The 19,978-nt window shown below is 42.3% G+C and overlaps 1 protein-coding gene across 2 annotated transcripts in view; it reads right to left on the bottom strand.

Annotated features, from left to right (window-relative positions):
* STX8 (syntaxin 8) overlaps positions 1-19,978 on the bottom strand; it is a 308,036-nt gene that overhangs the window by 239,390 nt on the left and 48,668 nt on the right. For both annotated transcript variants that reach the window (XM_064378315.1, XM_012457587.3), the window contains exon 5: positions 10,929-11,053. In XM_064378315.1, the coding sequence (XP_064234385.1) occupies positions 10,929-11,053 (125 nt within the window). The remainder of the gene's footprint in view (positions 1-10,928; positions 11,054-19,978) is intronic.

The raw sequence follows: 19,978 nt of genomic DNA, 5'->3' as shown, positions 1-19,978 counted from the left end.
TTAAGTTAAAAAGCCAGAGGCTGGGTGCAGTGGCTCACGCCTGTAATCCCTGCACTTCGGGACAATGAAGCGGGCAGATCACTTGAGCCCAGGAGTTCGAGACCAGACTGAGCAACATGGCGAAACCCTATCTCTACTAAAAAAACAAAAATTATCTTGGTGTGGTGGCGCACGCCTGTAGTCCCAGCTACTCGGAGGTGGATGGATCACTTGAGCCTGGGAGGCAGAGGTTACAGTGAGCCAAGATGGCGCCACTGCACTCCATCCTGGGTAACAGCACAGAGTGAGATCCTGTCTCCAAAAAAAGGCAGGATACAAAACAAAGTATAGTAAAACAGCTTTTGGTTTAAAAATGAAAATGTATTACTTTGAAACTTTTGCAAATTTCAAGAGCAAAGTGAGTTTTGGAAATCTAAAGAAAAAAGTAAGTTAAACTCAAGTTACTCAAGATCCTTTCTTTAAAATTTAATATATATTTTTTAAACGAGACATTCTCAGTCATCTGTTTGTAAAAACGTCTTCCTCTACTTTTAGATGCCTTGAGAACACTGTGAAGTTGAGTGAAATGACTCTTGTTTACCACGCGACATACCACACGAAGGTAACATTATACCCCTCGAAGCTTCATTTGTCTACAGGGTTTTTGAAATGACTGTTTCACATAAAGGCATATCTACAAAAGCAGAGATCAAAATGGTCTTACTTGAGGTCGCATTAACATTTACTTATATTTTTTCCAAGTCTTTTAATGGAATTAAACCATTAAACTTAGCTCTTTAATTCATCTGGAATTTATTTAAACTAACAGTGTGAGGTAAGAACCCCTTTGTGACATTGTTTGACACACTGTAGTTTTTTTTAACTACAAAAATGACCTGCAGTCTTTAGGGATCATTCGAAAGGACCATTTTATAGTAAAATCACTTTATAATGAGGTCCTCTTGGTCTTTAATAACAACCTCTTGGATGGCCTCCAAGATAAATCCATACTCAACCAAGTGCTTCTATAGGATGACTGATGTTATAGTAAAATTCTAAATGCATCTGATGAATAATCTATACATATAGGACTGAGGGGCAAGTGTCAATGTGGATTAAAAGATAAAACCATTTAAAAAGAGGAAAGGAGATTCCTCCACAGTTTCCATTAGGAAAAGAGTCAGTAAACTCTTAAAATTACTTTATCTAATAGAGACAGAGATTATGAATGAAAAATACACTAATTACACTCTTTATTCCCAAACTTGACTCATTATTTGATTTAGCAACCTGAAGATCATCTAATGCACAAGAGAAAGAGAGCTAAGAGTTCTGCTCCACTTCAATAATTTTTGTAATCTTAGCAATTATCTCCACATCTTTAAGTGCTGCAATAAATTTTCATTTCGCAATCCAAAGACAAGGAAGATTCAGATAATCAAGATGCTGTGGAGGTAATAATAATCACATTCATATAATCTGGGCTTCCCCAAGTCCTGAAGTCCTGAGGCATTTCTTTTATTTATTTATTTATTTTTGTTTTTTGAGACAGTTTCACTCTCGTCACCCAGGCTAGAGTGTAATGGTACGATCTCAGCTTATTGCAGCCTCCACCTCCTGGGTTCAAGCAATTCTCCTGCCTCAGCCTCCCAAGTAGCTGAGACTACAGGTGCGTGCCACCACACCCAGCTAATTTTTGTATTTTTAGTAGAGACAAGGTTTTACCATGTTGGCCAGGATGGTCTCAATTTCTTGACCTGATGATCTGCCCACCTCTGCCTCCCAAAGTGCTGGGATTACAGGTGTGAGCCACCATGCCCAGCTAATTTTTGTATTTTTAGTAGAGACGAGGTTTTGCCATGTTGGCCAGGCTGGTCTCAAACTCCTGACCTCAGGTGATCCACCTGCCTGGGCCTCCAAAAGTGTTTGGATTACAGATGTGAGCCACCATGCCCAGACACCATGTAGTTTCTTACCAAGGAAACTATCATCATGTCATAACTGCTAAAATCTCGCCTACTCTTTCCCATAACCCAAGTCATTTCATTATGATATCACAAGAGGGCAATTGTATACCACACTCTATTAGTCATTCTTCTATTTTACAATGATTTGAGTTTTGAAAAATGGATGGATCATTATTGTAGATAGAATAATATCCCCCATGTCTAAGATATCTACATCCTAATCCCAGAAACCTATGAATATGATTCCCTTACATGGCAAAAGGGACTTTGCAGATATGATTAAGGTTAAAGAGTTGGAGATGGGAGATTAGTCTGGATTCTGGATTATCCAGGTGGACCCAATATAATCATGTGAGTCATAAAAAGTAGAGAACCTTTCCCAGCTGCCATTCAGAGGGAGTATGAAGAAGGGTCAGAGAGATATTAACTTGCTGGCTTTAAGATGGAAGAAGGGAAGGGATGTGGGTGGCCTCTAGAAGCTGGAAAAAGTAAGGGAGGAAATTCTCCAGAATGAGCCTCCAGAAAGGAATGCAGCCCTGCTAACAGCTTGATCTAAGCCCTGTGGCACCTGCATTGGACTTCTCACCTACAGAACTGTAAGATCATAAATGTAAGTCACTAAGTTTGTGCTAATTTATTAAAGCAACAATAGAAAACTAATACAATCATTTTTTTAAAATCCAGTTGAAACCATTAGGGGTTTGGATACTTCCTATCTTTAGACATTCAGAAATGCAAGATCTGGAATGGTGGGAAACTAAAGGGCAAATGCAGTTTTTTCATTGAAAAACGAAGAGTTGGAAAAAGAACGTGTATATTAAAGAAACCTAAGAGACATAACTAGTTGCAATTTATGGGCCATACTTAGATCCTGAATTGAACTATCTAAAAGAAAACATTGGCTGGTGCAGTGGCTCACGCCTGTAATCCCAGCATTTTGGGAGGCAGAGGTGGGCGGATCACGAGGTCAAGAGATCGAGACCATCCTGGCTAACATGGTGAAACCCCGTCTCTACTAAAAATACAAAAATTAGGGGGGCATGGTGGCACATGCCTGTAGTCCCAGCTACTTAGTAGGCTGAGGCAGGAGAATCACTTGAACCTGGGAGACGGAGGTTGCAGTGAGCCCATATTACACCACCGCATTCCAGCCTGGGCAACAGAATGAGACAGAAGAAAAAAAGAAAAAGAGGAGAAGAGGAGGGGAGGGGAGGGGAGGAGAAGGGAGAAAAGAAGGAAGGAAGAAAGGAAGGAAGGGAAGGAGGGAGGGAGGGAGGGAGAGAGAGAGAAAGAAAGAAGAAGAAACAAAGAAAAGAAAGAAAAAAGAAAGGAAGGAAGGAAGGAAAGAAAGAAAGAAAGAAAGAAAGAAAAGAAAGAGAAAACATCACAACAAACAGGGAAACCTGAACACTGAATATCTGATTAGATTTAGGAATTACTGTTAACTTCTTAAGGGTAATAATGGCCTGTGACTACAGTTTTCCAAAGCAGTATTTATGTTTTACACACATATTTTAGATATATATTCTTGAATATCCACTGAGGAAATGATATGATGTCTGGGATTTGCTCCCAAAATAACCTGGGGGCTAGGCAGGAAGAGTAGGTTACTAGATGGCATAAATGTGTAAGCAGATTGGCTGTGAGTTGACCATCACTGATGCTTGAGGATGAGTAAACAAAGTTACTATCTGATACTCTCTATTACAAGTTTGAAATTTTCCATAGCAAAATTAATATTTCTCCTTTTTTGATAATGAGTCTCACCCTGTCGCCCAGGCTGGAGTGCAGTGGCAGGATCTTGGCTCCCTGCAACCTCCACCTCCCTGGGTTCAAGCAATTCTCCTGCCTCAGCCTCCTAAGTAGCTGGGATTACAGGCATGTGCCACCACATCCGGCTAAGTTTTTTATTTTTAGTAGAGATGGGTTTCACCATGTTGGTCAGGCTGGTCTCGAACTCCTGACCTTGTGATCCGCCCACTTTAGCCTTCCAAAGTGCTGGGATTACAGGCGTAAGCCACTGCGCTCAGCCAGTTATCAATATTTTAACAATGCAGCAGAGGGACATTCCTAAGGGCTGCAACCACAGTCCCTGGATTGAGTACAAGATCCAGACCCCAAGGGCTGTCTTCTTTTCTGGGGCTGTCTTCTTTGCCTATATATTTGACATACATGAGACTTCTTCTTTTCCTATGTCTTTGCCCCAGATCTGAGCCCAGCTAGTGGCATGGAGCACCAACATATTTAAATCAAGCACTACATTATGCAACACTTGCTGTTTAAATCAGTGAATGACCACAGAGGGCCCTCTCAGTTTACAAAAGAAAGGAATACAGTCTCTGCTAGACAGAAAGGCTTCTGGTCAACAGTAGTGAGCCCTCTAAGTTTACATCGTCCAAAAAGTAGTTGATGTTGTGTTGTCCAGTGCCCACAGAGAAGGAATGAACCTTTCACATTTCACATAGAGAAGGACCTCTCCCTCAATAAAGGGAGGTAGGAATGAAGGAGAAAAAAGTGAGGTCAAGCTAGATCAAAAAGTTAATCACTATGTTAGAAGACTCAGAGCAAGTTCTAAGAACAGATGTTTTTATTTTTGATTTAAGATTTTAGGAAAGGAATCCTTCTAGCCTAGGTGACAGCTACAAGAAAAGGCATCTTCAAAGAAAGTTGCCTGTGAAGCTGTGATGGCGAGGGTTCAAAGGTTAGCTACTGAGATTTCCCAGAGTGAAATAGAGTCTGGCTAGCCACCTTCCGCACCTCCCATTTCCCATGCAAACACAGAGAGACCTAAGAACACAGGAATCTAGAACAAATGCAACAATTCCTGGTAGAGTCTGGAAAGAACATCTATAGGAAAATCATGAGACTAGATGGAGCTAATGAAGAAACCCCATAAACGGAGACCTTCTGAGTAAAGGTGGAATGACACTTCGTATTTCTCCAAGGTCTAGTATCCGACTCAGGGGCAACGGTCTATAAGAACCCAAAAGGTACTTTCGTTTCTTCTATCTCAGGGACCTTGGAGGCACGTAAGTGATTGTCATCACCCCACCCATCTTCTGACTAATGCCCATTTCATGCTTCAAATTACAGGTTAAGGGGCACAGAAGCCAAACTGGCTAATTCATTACGATGAGGCCTCACTTCTAGGTTCGGCAAGGAAGGCGTTCCCTGCCCTTAAATCTATGTTCTACCAGTAAACTGTTATTTTGGGATGATTTTCAAAGTTTCTAAGGGTCAGCTGGAATGCAGAATGGCTAAGGGATTTCATGGGATAAAGGAAGTTAGAAACGACCTTTTGTGGCTCTTTATTTTCATTTAGTGCAGGACCTGGCAATGAAGCAAACAAAGTCATAGCCATCTCAGCACATCATCACGACTCTGGAGGCAGAGAAAAGGCTAAGAAGGGTTCTGTGTGAAGATGACTTCCGTTTTTGCATTTGTCCTTGAAAAACAGCTCACTAGCAAAGAGGAATACAGTATTTCAAAATACAAAGGTAAGAGCAGTGGAGAAAAACTGACCTGCAATGTATGCTGCTACCAAGCCCACCCATGCCCCACAGGCCAGCAGGCTTTCCAAGGGTGAGAAGCCACATAAGGAAGCTCTGTTCTAAAGATGGTAACAAACGCTTTGAGGAGCAACCTCTCACACTGACCTACAGCAACCCCTGAAAGGAGTGCCTTCTCCAGGACGAGGAGACTCTTCCCGACTGAAAACAGCTTTTCTTGTCAAAACACAACAATGCCAGAAAATGCATTAGCTGTAAGTGTTAGCTATAAGGCACTCCATTTAGGAACTGTGAATCTTGAAGAGTGAATGGCTGTGCTGTACGTAAAGCTGTGTTGCTTTTCATTTCCTCACTTTCCTTCAAATATGGTAATGGGTGAAGGACATATGAAACTGAAGATCTAAGAGGGCCACAGTGTTTCACTGACTAGATAATTTCATCGTGAAAGGGAATTCAAAATAGAATGAGATTTCTGCTTCTGCCCAAGATGGACTGACAGGCACCAGACTTCCTACTGGCCGGAAACAACTGGAAAAACAAAAGAAAACAGGGTAAATATGCAAAACAATGGTTTTAAGACATGGACACCAGGAAATGAAGGGCAGTGATCCCTGAGAGATGGGTAACTCTTAGAGGTGAGCTCTAAGACTGCCCTGTATTACTGCCTCACAAGAGTTCCTGAGCCATGGTGTGGGGATGGCGGAACCCAGGTGGAGCCCGGCACTTTCCTCAAGTTGAGAAAAGTCCAAAGAAGCCATAGTGGTTAGAGTATGTAGGGCACAGTACCAGAGAGGCGAGGACTGCAGATCTGTAGATGTCTAGATCTGCACAGGGGCCACTTTGAGTCTCAAGCTGAGTGTCATTCAGAAACTAGTGAGTTTGGCAAGGTTGCATGATCCAAGATCGATACACAAAGATCAACTGTATTTTGATATACAAGCAACAATTAGAAATTGACATTTTAAAAATGCTACTTAGAATAAAAGATATGAAATACTTAGGGATAAATATGATAAAAGATATGCAAGACATGTATAGCGAAAACCAAAAAGCATTGCTGAGATAATTTGAGAATCGATAGCATTAAAATACCCATTCTCCCCTAATTGACCTAAAAATTCAGTGTAATCCCAATCAAATGTCCAGGAAGCTTTCTTTTGTAAAATTAAAAGCAGATTCTAAAATTCACATGGAAATGCAAAAGACCTAGAATAGCCAATAAAATTGTGAAAATAAAGTTGAGTGACCTGTATTATCTTACTTAATGACTCATCATAAAGATAAAATAATCAATACAGTGTGGCATTGGCGAGGGCATTGGCATAAAGATAAACAAATAGACCAACAGAAAAGAACAGAGGTTACAACAGAAACAGGCCCGTAAGTGCGGCGGCTCACGCCTGTAATCCCAGTACTTTGGGAGACTGAGGCAAGCGGATCACCTGAGGTCAAGAGTTAGAGACCAGCCTGCCCAACATGGCAAAATCCCATCTCTAATAAAAATACAAAAAATTAGCCAGGCATGGTAGCAGGCACCTGTAATCTCAGCTACCGGAAGGCTGAGGCAGGAGAATCACTTGAACCCGGAAGGCGGAGGTTGCAGTAAGCCAAGATCTTGAGATCGCACCACTGCATTCCAGCCTGGGTGACAAGAGCAAAACTCTGTCTCAAAAACAAAAAGAAATAGACCCATACATATATAGTCAATTGATTTTACCCAAATGTAGAGAAATTCAGTAGAGAAAGAATAATATTTTTTTAAATGGTGTTAGACCAAATAGATATCTCTTTTAAAAAACTGAATTTCTATCCATACTTCACTATGTAAAAGATTAACTCAAGGTAGTTCATAAACCTCATGTAAAACCTAAAACCATAAAATTTCTAGGAAAAAACAAAGCAGCGAATCTTGTGGTTTCAAGTTAGTCATAATTTCTCTCTCTCTCTTTCGTGTTTTGTTTTTTGTTTGTTTTGTTTTGTTTTGATGGTGTCTTGCTCTTGCTGCCCAGGCTGGAGTGCAGTGGTGTGATCTTGGCTCACTGTAACCTCTGCATCCCAGGTTCAAGCAATTCTCCTGCCTCAGCCCTCTAAGTAGCTGGGATTACAGGTGCCAGCCACCACAACTGGCTAATTTTTCTTTTGTATTTTTTCTAGAGATGGGGTTGGCCACCATGTTGGCCAGGCTGGTCTTGAACTCCTGTCTTCAGGTGATCCGCCCACCTTGGCCTCCCAAAGTGTTGGGATTATAGGCATGAACCACCGCGCCCAGCCAGGTTAGTCATAATTTCTTAGATATAACCAAACCACAAACCATATAAGAAAAAAATTGATTAATTACACTTCATCAAATTAAGAACTTCTGCTCTTTGAAAAATACTGTTAACAGAATGAAAAACATAAACTGCTGGGAGAAAATATTTGTAAAACATGTCTGACAGATGATATAAAAAATATTTTAAAATTCTTACAATTTAATAATAATGAACAAACTGCCCAACTGGAGATGGGTAAACAATTTGAACAGACATTTCACCAAAGAAAATATGCAGGTGGAAAATAAATACATGCAAAGATTCATTAGTTATGAGGGAAATGCATACCATTAAAACCACAGTGTAACTACACACTCATTTAAATGACTACAATAAAAAAATTTGACCACGTTTTGTAAAGATATGAAACAACAAGAAAACATACATGCTTCTAGTAGGAATGTAAAATGGTGCAACCACTTATGAAACTAGTTTTGCGGTTTCTCTAAAAGTTACACATACACGTCAAACAACTCAACAGCAAAAAAATAAATAATCTGATGAAAAGCTCATCAAAGGACCTGAACAGATATTTCTCAAAAAAAGACAAATGGCCAATAAGTATATTTAAAAATGTTCACAATCCCAGCACTTTGGGAGGCTGAGGTGGGCAGATCACGAGGTTAGGAGTTTGAGACCAGCCTGGCCAACACAGTGAAACCCTGTCTCTACTAAAAATACAAAAATTAGCCAGGTGTGGTGGCACATGCCTGTAATTCCAGCTAGTAGGGAAGATGAGGCAGGAGAATTGCTTGAACATGGGAGATGGAGGTTGCAGTGAGCTGAGATCACACCATTGCCCTTCAGCCTAGCAGCAGAGCGAGACTCCATCTCAAAAAAAAAAAAAAAATGCTCAAGATCACTATTGGGGAAATGCAAATTATCATTATTTTTTCATTTTTAGTTTTTAGACACAGGGTCTCATTATGTCTCCCAGGGCGGAATGCAGTGGTACAATCATAGCTCACTGCAGCCTCAACCTCCTGGGCTCAAGGGATCCTCCCACTTCAGCCTCCCAACTAGCTAGGATCAAAGGTACATGTCACTATGCTCAGCTAATTTTTAAAAAATTTTTGGAGGCTGGTCTCACTATGTTCCCTAGACTGGTCTTGAATTCCTGGCCTCAAGCAATCCTCCTCCCTCAGCCTCCTGAGTGCTGAGAGTTATGGGCTCAGGAAATGCCAATTAAAACCACAATGAGAGGTCAGGCATGTTGGCTCGCACCTGTAATCCCAGCACTTTGGGAGGCTGAGGTGGGCAGATCATGAGGGGAGGAGTTTGAGACCAGCCTGGCCAACATGGAGAAACCTTGTCTCTACTAAAAATACAAAAATTAGACAGGCATGGTGGTACTTGCCTGTAATCCCAGCTACTTAGGAGGCTGAGGCATGAGAATCACTTGAATCTGGGAGATGGAGGTTGCAGTGAGCCGGGATCACGCCACTGCACTCCAGCCTGGGCAACAGAGTCTCAAACAACAGCAACAACACAATGAGCTATCACATTACACCTGTCAGAATGGCTATAATAAAAAATAAATAAATAATAACAAGTGTTGGCAAGAATGTGGAGAAAAGGGAATCCCTGCACACTGTTGGTGGGGATGTCATTTAGTGCAGCCATCATGGAAAACAGTATGGAGCTTTTTCAAAAACTTAAAAATCGGTCTGGCACAGTGGCTCATGCCTGTAATCCCAACACTTTGGGAGGCTGAGGTGGGTGGATCACAAGGTCAGGAATTTAAGACTAGCCTGACCAAGATGGTGAAACCCCATCTCTACTAAAAATACAAAAATTGGCCAGGCGGGGTGGCGGGTGCCGGTAATCCCGGCTACTCGGAAGGCTGAGGCTAGAAAATCACTTGAACCCGGGCGGCAAAGGTTGCAGTTAGCCAAGATTGTGCCATTATACTCCAGCCTGGGCAACAGAGTGAGACTCTGTTTCAAAAATAAATAAATAAATAAAAATAAAAAGATCCCAGCAATCCCACTGCTGGGATTTGCAGGCAAAGAAAGCCAGGCAAATACCACATGATCTCACTTACATGTCGAATCCGAAAAAGATGAACCCAGAGAAGCAGAGAGTAGAGGACACTACAAAGAGGCATGAAGAAAACTTTTGGGAGTAACAATTAGGTTCATTATTTTTATTGTAGTGATGGTTTCACAGGCATATACACATGTCAAAGCTTATCAAATCATATACTTCAAACATGCCATTTATGATAATGTCAACTATATCTCAACAAAGCTGATTTTAGATTTTTCTTCTTCTCCTTCTTTTGCTTCTTTTCATTTTTTTTTTAAAGACGGGGTTTTACTATGTTGCCTAGGCTCGTCTCAGACTCCTACACTCAAGCCGTCTTCCTTGCCTTGGCCTCCCCAAGTGCCAGGATTACAGGCATGCACCACTAGGCCTGGCAATAAAGCTGATTTTAAAAAGCAGAATTAGAAAGAATAATGTATCTGTACATACTGACATTAAAAAAAAGTCCATGACACATACTAAGTTTTAAAAAGGTGTAGAATTACATATAGATGGAGAGAGCTAAGTATCTCATGATCCCAGTTACGTAAAATGAGTATATGTATATTGAATATATGTATGTGACTGTATACAAAAGGTCTAAGGAAATACATATTAATCCATTTCCACTTTGAGATTGGAGAAACAATATGGAAGGCTTTCATCTTATACATCCCTACACTGTTTAAACTTTGTATAACAATCATGCACTACTTCTGAAATTTTTTAAAAGAAAGTTAAAAAAAAAAAGTTAAAAAAAGCCACAGGGCAAAAGATGAAAGTTTGGGAGGCCAAACTGACATATTTTATAACAACAAATAAAAGATGGAGTCTTATGTTTGGAGACTAATTCCCAGTTGTAAAGCTAAAGCAAAAGGCATAGGCATCAAATTCACTTGGACTTAGATTCCGATCTGCTGTCTCTGCTCTCGCTCAATGGAAAATCACCATTTCCATGGGCCACCGAGACGAGTGACAGCAACTGCCTATCCCTCCAGTATCCTGAGACACACGTCAAAAACTTTAAAGGACCAACAGTTTTCACTCCGATTTTCAATGGGGATGAGGAACAATCAAGGTGCCAGTAAAAAATCTGTCAAGGTTTCTGAGCCCACACTCCTCAGAGTATTTGGTACCTTGGATAATTTTCTGCTGCTGTTGTCGGATTTCATCAAAACCCAAGCCTCTGGTCTCCTCTGGCTCCTCAAAGAGCCAAGGGTTGGGTGCTCCTCGCTTAGCCTCTTCCCTCATCAGGCTGGACCTAAAGAACAATATTAAATGCATGATATATCTCAAAACATGCAGCTCAAATGCAAATTACTCCCACAAGTACAGAGGTGGCCAGCCTTGAATGCTTTGAAAATTCAATTGAAACACAATTTATTGCATTCTCAGTTTATGCCAGGAACTGCATTCAGTGCTGAAAGAGATATAAGGATGAATAAGTCACAAGCTTGGTCCTCAGAATTACAGCTTCTTATAGAGATGATGGTAGAACATAATACTTGTACTAATGCTTCAAGAGATATTTAAGTTAATTATCCTAAAAGATGTTGGTAATAAATGAGGTTCTTAAATTTCAAAAACACAAGGCCGAACAGTGGCCTTTTTATTAGGACAAAGTTTGTCTCAGAGGCTATATGACCCCAAAGGTACAAATATTATTTCTCAAGCAGATACAATGTTGCAACTACAGATTACAACGTTGTGACTACAGAGTACAATGTTGAAAAAAAAATAAAGGCCATATAATTTCCCATTAAAGGGTATTTGGAGCCAGGCATGGTGGGTCATGCCTGTAATCCCAGCACTTTGGGAGGCCGAGGCAGGAGGATCACCTGAAGTCAGGAGTTTCAGACCAGCCTGGCCAATGTGATGATGAAACCATGTTTCTAAAAACAATACAAAAAATTATCCGGACTTGGTGGCAGGCATCTGTAATCCCAGCTACTCGGGAGGTTGAGGTAGGAGAATTGCTTGAACCTGGGAGGAGGAGGTTGCAGTGAGCCGAGATTGCACCACTGCACTCCAGCCTGGGTACCAGAGCGAGACTCTGTCTCAAATAAAGAAAAGAAAAAGGATATTTGGTTGCTCACAGACAGAAACATTCAGGGTTTCAAAACCAATTTTGTGACTATAATGTAGCATTCATAACAGAATAAACACATTCTGATTTGTCAATCTTAATCTTTACTCCCTCTAATAATCCATGTGCCCCTTCTGCACCAGACCAGTTGGTCTCGCTGTCTAAGGAACAGGAAGCACATGATTTCCACCTCAGTTCCCATGTTTTTAGGATTCTCCCCCGCTCAAGTAGCTCCTCTCCTCTCCCTGCCTGTCCACATTCTGTCCAAGCTGAGAAGATCATCTTGTCCCGGATACCACCTTCTGACCACTTCAATGAAGAAATGAACTTTCACTTAGAGCAGTCATCAGAGTCATGAAAAATCATAGAGTAAATGGTGGGTGGGACATCAGCAAGCTGGCTGATTAGAGGCACCTGGTATTCACCCGCCCCCCTTTCTTATGAAAAGACTAAGGCAATGAATGAACAGCTAAGTTTGACTCTAGTGTGGGAAAGCGCTGGACTGCAGTGGGAAAGTGGAGAGGCCCCTGTGGTGACTGAAAATCTAGGAGGACAGCATGAAGGCCCCCAGCCTCTGCGGCCCCATCTCTTCCACCAGGATTGGGTAGGCCTGGACACAGGAGGGCCTTCTCCCTATGAGGAAAAGGTAAGCAGAAGATTCCTACCAGCCCCCACTGCCACTGCAAATACCTACAGTCCTTACTATAGGAGGATCCCCCAGTCCCTGCAAGTTCTGAGCCCAGTTTGAAGAGCTGCTGGGAATTGGTACAGTTGTACTGCCACAGATTAGGAGCACACCCTACTCCCCACGCACCCCATGAGCCAAGTTACTACAGCATGGTGCCATCTCCGGACCCCAGCTCCCTCTGGAGTGTGCCTTCCTCCTGGGGCCAGCAGCCACTGCATCTTTCCAGCACTGGGCCTCCATCTTCATGCCACCAAACCTATACAGGTGGCTAACTCTACACCCCAGGGCCCAGGAATGGCTATGACTCCTGCACTGAAAGGAAACCACCCTCTGCACTTCAGCCACAGAAACAGTCCCACCCAGGGCAAACCTACTCTTGAGCCAACCAAACTGCTGCCTTACCCTCCTGCAAGCAGAAGGCCCTGAGCAACTGACAGGCTAGCAGAGTGACTACACTCCTGCATCCAGGATCTGTGAACTAGTCAGGCAGTGCAGCCCCCTGCAGACATGACCCTGGCCCGCCCAAAGACCTCACACCTCAATTAGGGCCTGAGAAACAACCCTGCAGGCTGCCCCTGGCAGACATACCCCCAGGCCAGTAAGTAGCCATGTGTCCATATCTCAGGCCTGAAAAACAGCCCATGGGTCACCCCCAGCAGTAACTCCCCTAGGCCCACCAAGCAGGCTTGTGTTCACATCCCAGGTCTGAGAAGCAACTCCTAAGGCCACTCCTGGCAGACATGCCCCCAGGTCCTTCAAGCAGCCTTATGCCCACCTCTCATGCCTGAGAAACAGCCCTGTGGGCTGCCCCCAGCAGACATGCCCCCGCCCCCAGGAGAGCTGAGCAGCAGTGTGCCCAAGTCCCGAACCTGAGAAACAGCCCAACAGGCCCCTCTGGCAGGCGGCAAGCCAAACTGGCCAAGCAACCAAGCACCTGTGCCCTCAGCCAGAGTAAGGGCATCAACCCCAACCCCAGCCAGGGAGACCCCAAGTTGGACAACCCACCATGTGAACGCATGCATTGCCGACCTGATTAATAGCACAGTGAGCACACCCCTGGCAAAGTCATGCCACCACCACCACAAAGCCTCTCAGCTGAGGCCATTGAGACACTCAAATGTCACTAGCATGGATTACAGTTGAAGAAACTACACAAAAACTACACTACTATGCCCACCAAAGCCAATGCACCCCACTGAACCAACACCCCAAGATCCATTCATACGACTATTTCTGATGAGAGGTCTAAAGTGAATGTTCATCAAATCAAAAAATTGATTCTATTTGATACATAGAAATCAACACATGGATACATCAAACATGAAAAAGCAAGGAAACATGACACCTCCAAAGACATACAATAATTCCTGTGTAATAGATCGCAATCATAGAGAAATAGACAAAGTGACAGAAAAAGAAGTGAAAATCGTACTCTTAAGAAAAAACAGTGAGATACAAGATAATGATAGACAATTTGATGAAATCATGAAAATAATTCATGACTTGAACAAGAAGTTCAACAAGATACATACCATTAAAAAAAAAAACAACAGATATCCTAGAGCTGAAGAATTCAATGAGTAAATAAATAATACAAGCTAGAGCTTTACCAAAAGACTAGACCAAGCAGTAGAATTTTATTTTATTTTTCTGGAGACAGGGTATCACTCTGTCACTAAGGCTGGAGTGCAGTGGCATTATCTCAGCTCATTGCAACCTTCACCTCCTGGGTTCAAGTGATTCTCCCACCTCAGCCCACCTGAGTAGCTGGGACTACAGGGGTGTGCCACCATACCCAGCTAATTTTTATATCTTTTGGTAGAGATGGGGTTTCACCATGCTAGCCAGGTTGGTATCAAACTCCTAACCTTCAGTGATCCACCCTCTGTGGCCTCCCAAAGTGCTGGGATTACAGGCACGAGTCACCATGCCTAACCAAATTTTTGAACTTGAAGACAGATCTTTTGAAGTAACATAGAAAGATGTAAAATAAAATAAAATGGAATGAAGAAAGCCTACAGAATTCATGGGACACCACTAAGTGAACAAATTTTCACACTGTGGGTGTTCCAGAAAGAGAAGAGAAGGGGAGAGGTACAGAAAACATCGAATGAAATAGTAGCTGAAAACTTCCCAAGTCTTCTTGGGAGCAAAATGGATATCCAGATCCAGGAAGTTAAAAAAAACCCAAATAGATTCAAACAGGACCTCTCTCAGGCACATAAGAGTCAAACTGTCAAAAGTCAAAGACAAAGAAAGAATTCTAAAAACAGCAAGAGAAGGGCCGGGCGCGGTGGCTCATGCCTGTAATCTCAGCACTTTGGGAGGCTCAGGTGGGTAGATCATGAGGTCAGAAGATCAAGATCATCCTGGCCAATATGGAAAACCCATCTCTACTAAAATACAAAAAATTAGCCAGGCATGGTGGCGGGTGCCTGTAGTCCCAGCTACTCAGGAGGCTGAGGCAGGGGAATCACTTGAAGTTGGGAGGCAGAGGTTGTAGTAAGTCGAGATCATGCCACTACACTCCAGCCTGGCGACAGAGCAAGACTCCGAAAGAAAGAAAGGAAAGAAAGCAAGGAAGGAAAGCAAGCAAGGAAGGAAGGAAGGAAGGAAATAAAAGTGGTAATATGGGCACAAAGTAATGAATCTCAAACCAGACGTACATAGAAAAGATTTCCCCAGGGTTATCTGATTTCCAAGGCTGAACTAGCTAACTCCACTTCCCTCTGGTTCGGTGTTTCTACTTTGCTGATGCCTCAAACCTATGAGAAAATCCAGCAATGGATACACCTTCACTCAGAAAAGCAGGTAAGATCATGAGATCGTAGGTATTCCTGGATGTACGACACCTGATTCTCTTTTCATTAAGTTTTATGTTCAATTTAACATTTGGGGTGGTGCCTATTATTACTGTTCTAGGTATTAGGAGAATATGAAAAAAATGAAAACATAAATCTTGTTTTCAAGGAGTTTATAATCAAATTGAAATGAGAAATTAACCAACATGAAGCACACTAATTAAAATAAGAGAGCATCTAGCTTTGCATCCATAGACTATTTCAAAAATCTCTTCAACTCTGGTTTTCTCATTCATAAAACAAGCAAACTAAGTGGGTCAGTGGTTTTCAACCTTCTTTCTGGCCCAACACTTGAGAAATGATACCTTGTTAATAGTGGCATTGGGAGTAAAGTGGGAAAGACTCATCTTGGTGGGGGAAAGCAGATAATCTTTTGAATCCTGCAAAAGATGATTTCTGATTGTTGTAAATTGTGAATTAGATTTTTTCAATCTCTGCTCAAATATTGTTTCCTCAGAGAGGTTTCCCTGACTCCTCCATCCAAAATAGCATCTGTCTCTGTCACTCCTTCATGCCACTCCTCCTTATCTTGCTTAATTTTTCTTTATAGCACTGAAATCACCAGCCATTATGCATTTGTTTGTTTTCTGTCTCCCACACTAGACTATAAGCTCCACAAGGCCAGGGATGAGGTCTTGTTTATCACTCCATACTCTATCACATTATGCCTGGCAAAATGGACACTGAAAGAAAAACATGGAATGAACAATTTTTTCAGCAAAAACCATAAATAAATGAATGAAATCAATAAGGAGAGTTGTCAGGAAATTACAGTATCACACATTGGTGCTATAATACCTTTTGTGATTTCAAAGGCATTTCACAAACATCATGTCATGCGAATCACGCACAGCCCTGTGTGTAAGTCAGCACAGCTATCACCAACAGGAAAACAAAGGCAAAGAGACGTCTGGTGACTTCCTCAGGGTCACCCACCTAGTGGCAGAGCTAAGGGTTCAGCCCACATCTTCTGATTCCTTTTTTTTTTTTGAGACGGAGTTTCGCTCTTGTTACCCAGGCTGGAGTGCAATGGCGCGATCTCGGTTCACCGCAACCTCTGCCTCCTGGGTTCAGGCAATTCTCCTGCCTCAGCCTCCTGAGTAGCTGGGATTACAGGCACACACCACCATACCCGGCTAATTTTTTGTATTTTTAGTAGAGACGGGGTTTCACCATGTTGACCAGGATGGTCTCGATCTCTTGACCTCGTGATCCACCCGCCTCGGCCTCCCAAAGTGCTGGGATTACAGGCGTGAGCCACCGCACCCGACCCCACATCTTCTGATTCTTAACCCAAGGCATTTCCCTTGTACCACTTCAGAGGTTTCATAAAGGTAAGGAGGTCGGGCACAGTGGCTCACACCTATAATCCCAGCACTTTGGAAGGCTCAAGGCAGGAGGACTCCTTGAGCCCAAGAGTTCAAGAACAGCCTGGGCAACAGAGCGAGACCCCTCTCTATTTAAAAAAAAAAAAAAGGCAAGGAGACTAAGGTAGCCTTGAAGAATGCATGAGGTTTAGCAAAGAAAGGAAGCAATGGTAAGGCATTCCAAGAAAAGGCAAAAACATGAATGAGTCTCCAGGGCCAGGAATGTGTATCCTGGAGAATGTAAACATGTGTGACATAAGAGTGGAGAGTGGGCAAAATTTTGGGGGGCTGGACTTAGAATTAATTCTGAGGTAGGTAGCTACAGTGAGCCTCCACTTGTTCTAATATTTTTCATCCTCCTACTCTCCCAGGATCTCATAATTTTAGCTTTCTACTGGTTCTTCTCCATCCTATAAATCCTCAAGCAATGACTTTCTCTCCTATTCACAGCCAAACTTCCATGAAGAATAAACTATGCTCACTAACTCCACTTCCTGACCCCCGTTCACTCCTCAACCCACTGCAAGCCAACTTCCACCCCTTCACTACTAAAATCTTCTCACTCACAACCTCCTCACCGCCAAATACTCTTCCCGGGTCTTACCAGACTCCTCTTCCAGGCCTCACTTTTCACAGCTAAGCTGATGATTCTCTTTTCCATGAAACCTCTCCTCTCTTGGCTTCCTCCACACCACTCTCTCCCACTGACAGTTCCTTCTCTATAATTTGCAGGTACCTCTTCCCCCATCTGCTCCTGAAATGTTTGTTCCTTGGGAATTCTATTTAGATCTGCCCCTCTCATTGTATTGTCTTTCTCTGGGCAAGTCTATCTGTGCTAGGGGCTTCAGACTGCAAGAACAGACACTAGCAATGCTTAAAGACATTCCATGCCCAGCGTAAATGAAATCGGACACATTCCCTTGAGTCATTATGGTGGTGGATTCTGGACTAAGGGTGGGGAGGGACATGCTCTCCTCCCTAGCAGGACAATCACAGATTCTGGTGGGGTTGGGGGCAGTAGCACACAAATAGTTAAAAAGAAACCCCACATATAAAAACATTCAGGCAAGGCATGTCCTCCCACCCCTTACCCTGATTGAAAATCATGATGCTGAAGAGACTCACAAATTTGTCTCTACCCATAGTATCTCCTTACAGTTCTTTATCTGCATTTGTGACTTCATTAAAAATCTCCAACAGGGTATTCCTCCCCAAACTCAACATATCCAAAATCAAATCCATTATTCTCACCCCACAAGCTGTTTCTTCTCATATGCTCTCTATTCTGGTGAGCAGTATCACTGTATCCCCAAGTCGTCCAAGACATTTTTTTTTTTTGGTCTCCCTCTAACCACATCTCATCAACGAACAAGGCCTCCCTCAGAGATCGTTCTCACATCCAAGCCCTGACTGCTCTCCCCACTGGTACTGCCTTAGCTCAGACGTTCATCACCTCTCATGTAGAACACAGCTACAGCCTTCTGACTGGTCTCCTTGTCCCCAGTCACCCTCATTCTCTGCTGCAAGAATTATTGTTTTTAAAACAAGATCTTGCCCTATCACTTCCCTGTTCAAAAACTGTCCTGACTCCCCAGAAGCTGCAATATGGCCCCAGTGATCTCTGCCACATCATCTTCTCAACATCCCCGCTTCCATACCCTACTTCTTCAGCCCTACAGACGGCTCCCCACTGTTCAGACAAAGGCACAAACTTCTACACTCTCATGTTTTTGCATGAGTCTGGAGTGCCCCACCCCCACCCGCTTTGTCCATCTGGCAAAATTCTATTCATTCCCCTAAGGTTCAACTCAAATGTCAATTCTGCTGCTTCGGCTTTCCTGATCCCTAGCCCCATCCCCTTTCCCCTGAATCAATCACTCGCTGGTACTCCCATGGTGCTTCGTTCACAACCTCTAACGTGGCATTTATCAAGCAGGATTGTAGTTAGTTATTTACTCATCTGTCTCCCTTCCTAAATTATGAGCTCTGTGAGGGAAGAGGCCACATGACAGTTATGTTTATATCCCCAGGACCAAAACACAGAGCTTTGGAATATGCCAGAGTGTAAGCATTCAGTAAATGTTTATGAACCAGAACTAGGAAAACCATTGAGGTTCCTAAACTCTCTTGCTGAAAAACAAAATGAGAGAAGCATTTAACATTTTTATCTTGAATTTTTTTTTAAAACATCAAGCAAAGTAAAACTTAATCAACTGCTACCTGCCTTCAAGACTTCAGCAGCAAAGACTGATACTGTTCGAGCAGATGGAGAGAATTACTTGAAAGGAAATTCTGTCAGTAAAACACCTTGTAGCTCAGCCTCACTTTTGGAATGACAAGTAAGAGGCATTTTTCCTCTGCAAAGGAAATTAAAGAAAGGAAATGCTAAATACTATGCTTCTGAGTTTAGAGTAGACTTGAATTTTTTTTAAAATAAGTGATTTCTATCCATATTATTTCAAGATGGAACTTTTCAAATAAATGGAACTTATCAAATAAATGCCACATTAGTAAATACGTTAGATATCTTGTCTTACCAAGATTTAACCAAAAAGTTTCATGATCACTTCTAAAGACATAAAATGATTTCATTTTTATCCCCAAAAGAAAATGATGTACATTATTTAAATTATGTTAATATCGGGGGGGGGTACACAGACAATCCATGTCTTTCTACAGACAAATGAAGTTGAAGCTTGTTAGAGTTCACAGGAAGGGCGTTCTTATCAACTGAATACAGAGTTGAAAAAGCAGTGAATTCCAAAAAGTAGCTTTCTTTAGCCTTTCTTAGCGTTTCAAAAAGATGTCAAAGTGACTATATAAAATGTTTGTTTTGTCTGGAAAAAATATCAGTGTTTGAGCATTCACAGACCACAGGGAGGTTTGCAGGTAGGACTAGAGAAGATATTTCTAGGGTGTCAGTGAACTGAGTCTGCAGAGCTTCATAACTAGACTTGCCTATAGATTTGAAAACGCCCCTATGATATAAAAGGGTAATTCCTTTTTTCAGAACTCTTTTTTGGTAGTTTCTTTCTGTGAATATAAAGATGCACAGAGGCTCAAATTTCAATTAGAAATAGATTCTTTGACAGAAATTCTTTGGAGACAAAATCTGGCAACAATATGCAGATGGGATTACACGGAAGAGAGGCTGCAGTCAGAGAGGAGGGCCAAAAGGCCGGTG

The sequence above is a fragment of the Aotus nancymaae genome, unplaced genomic scaffold (assembly GCF_030222135.1).
Source record: "Aotus nancymaae isolate 86718 unplaced genomic scaffold, 86718_ANA_hifiasm-v0.15.2.pri h1tg000018l, whole genome shotgun sequence".
Lineage (NCBI taxonomy): Eukaryota > Metazoa > Chordata > Mammalia > Primates > Aotidae > Aotus > Aotus nancymaae.
This window is presented reverse-complemented; position numbering and strand designations above follow the sequence as displayed.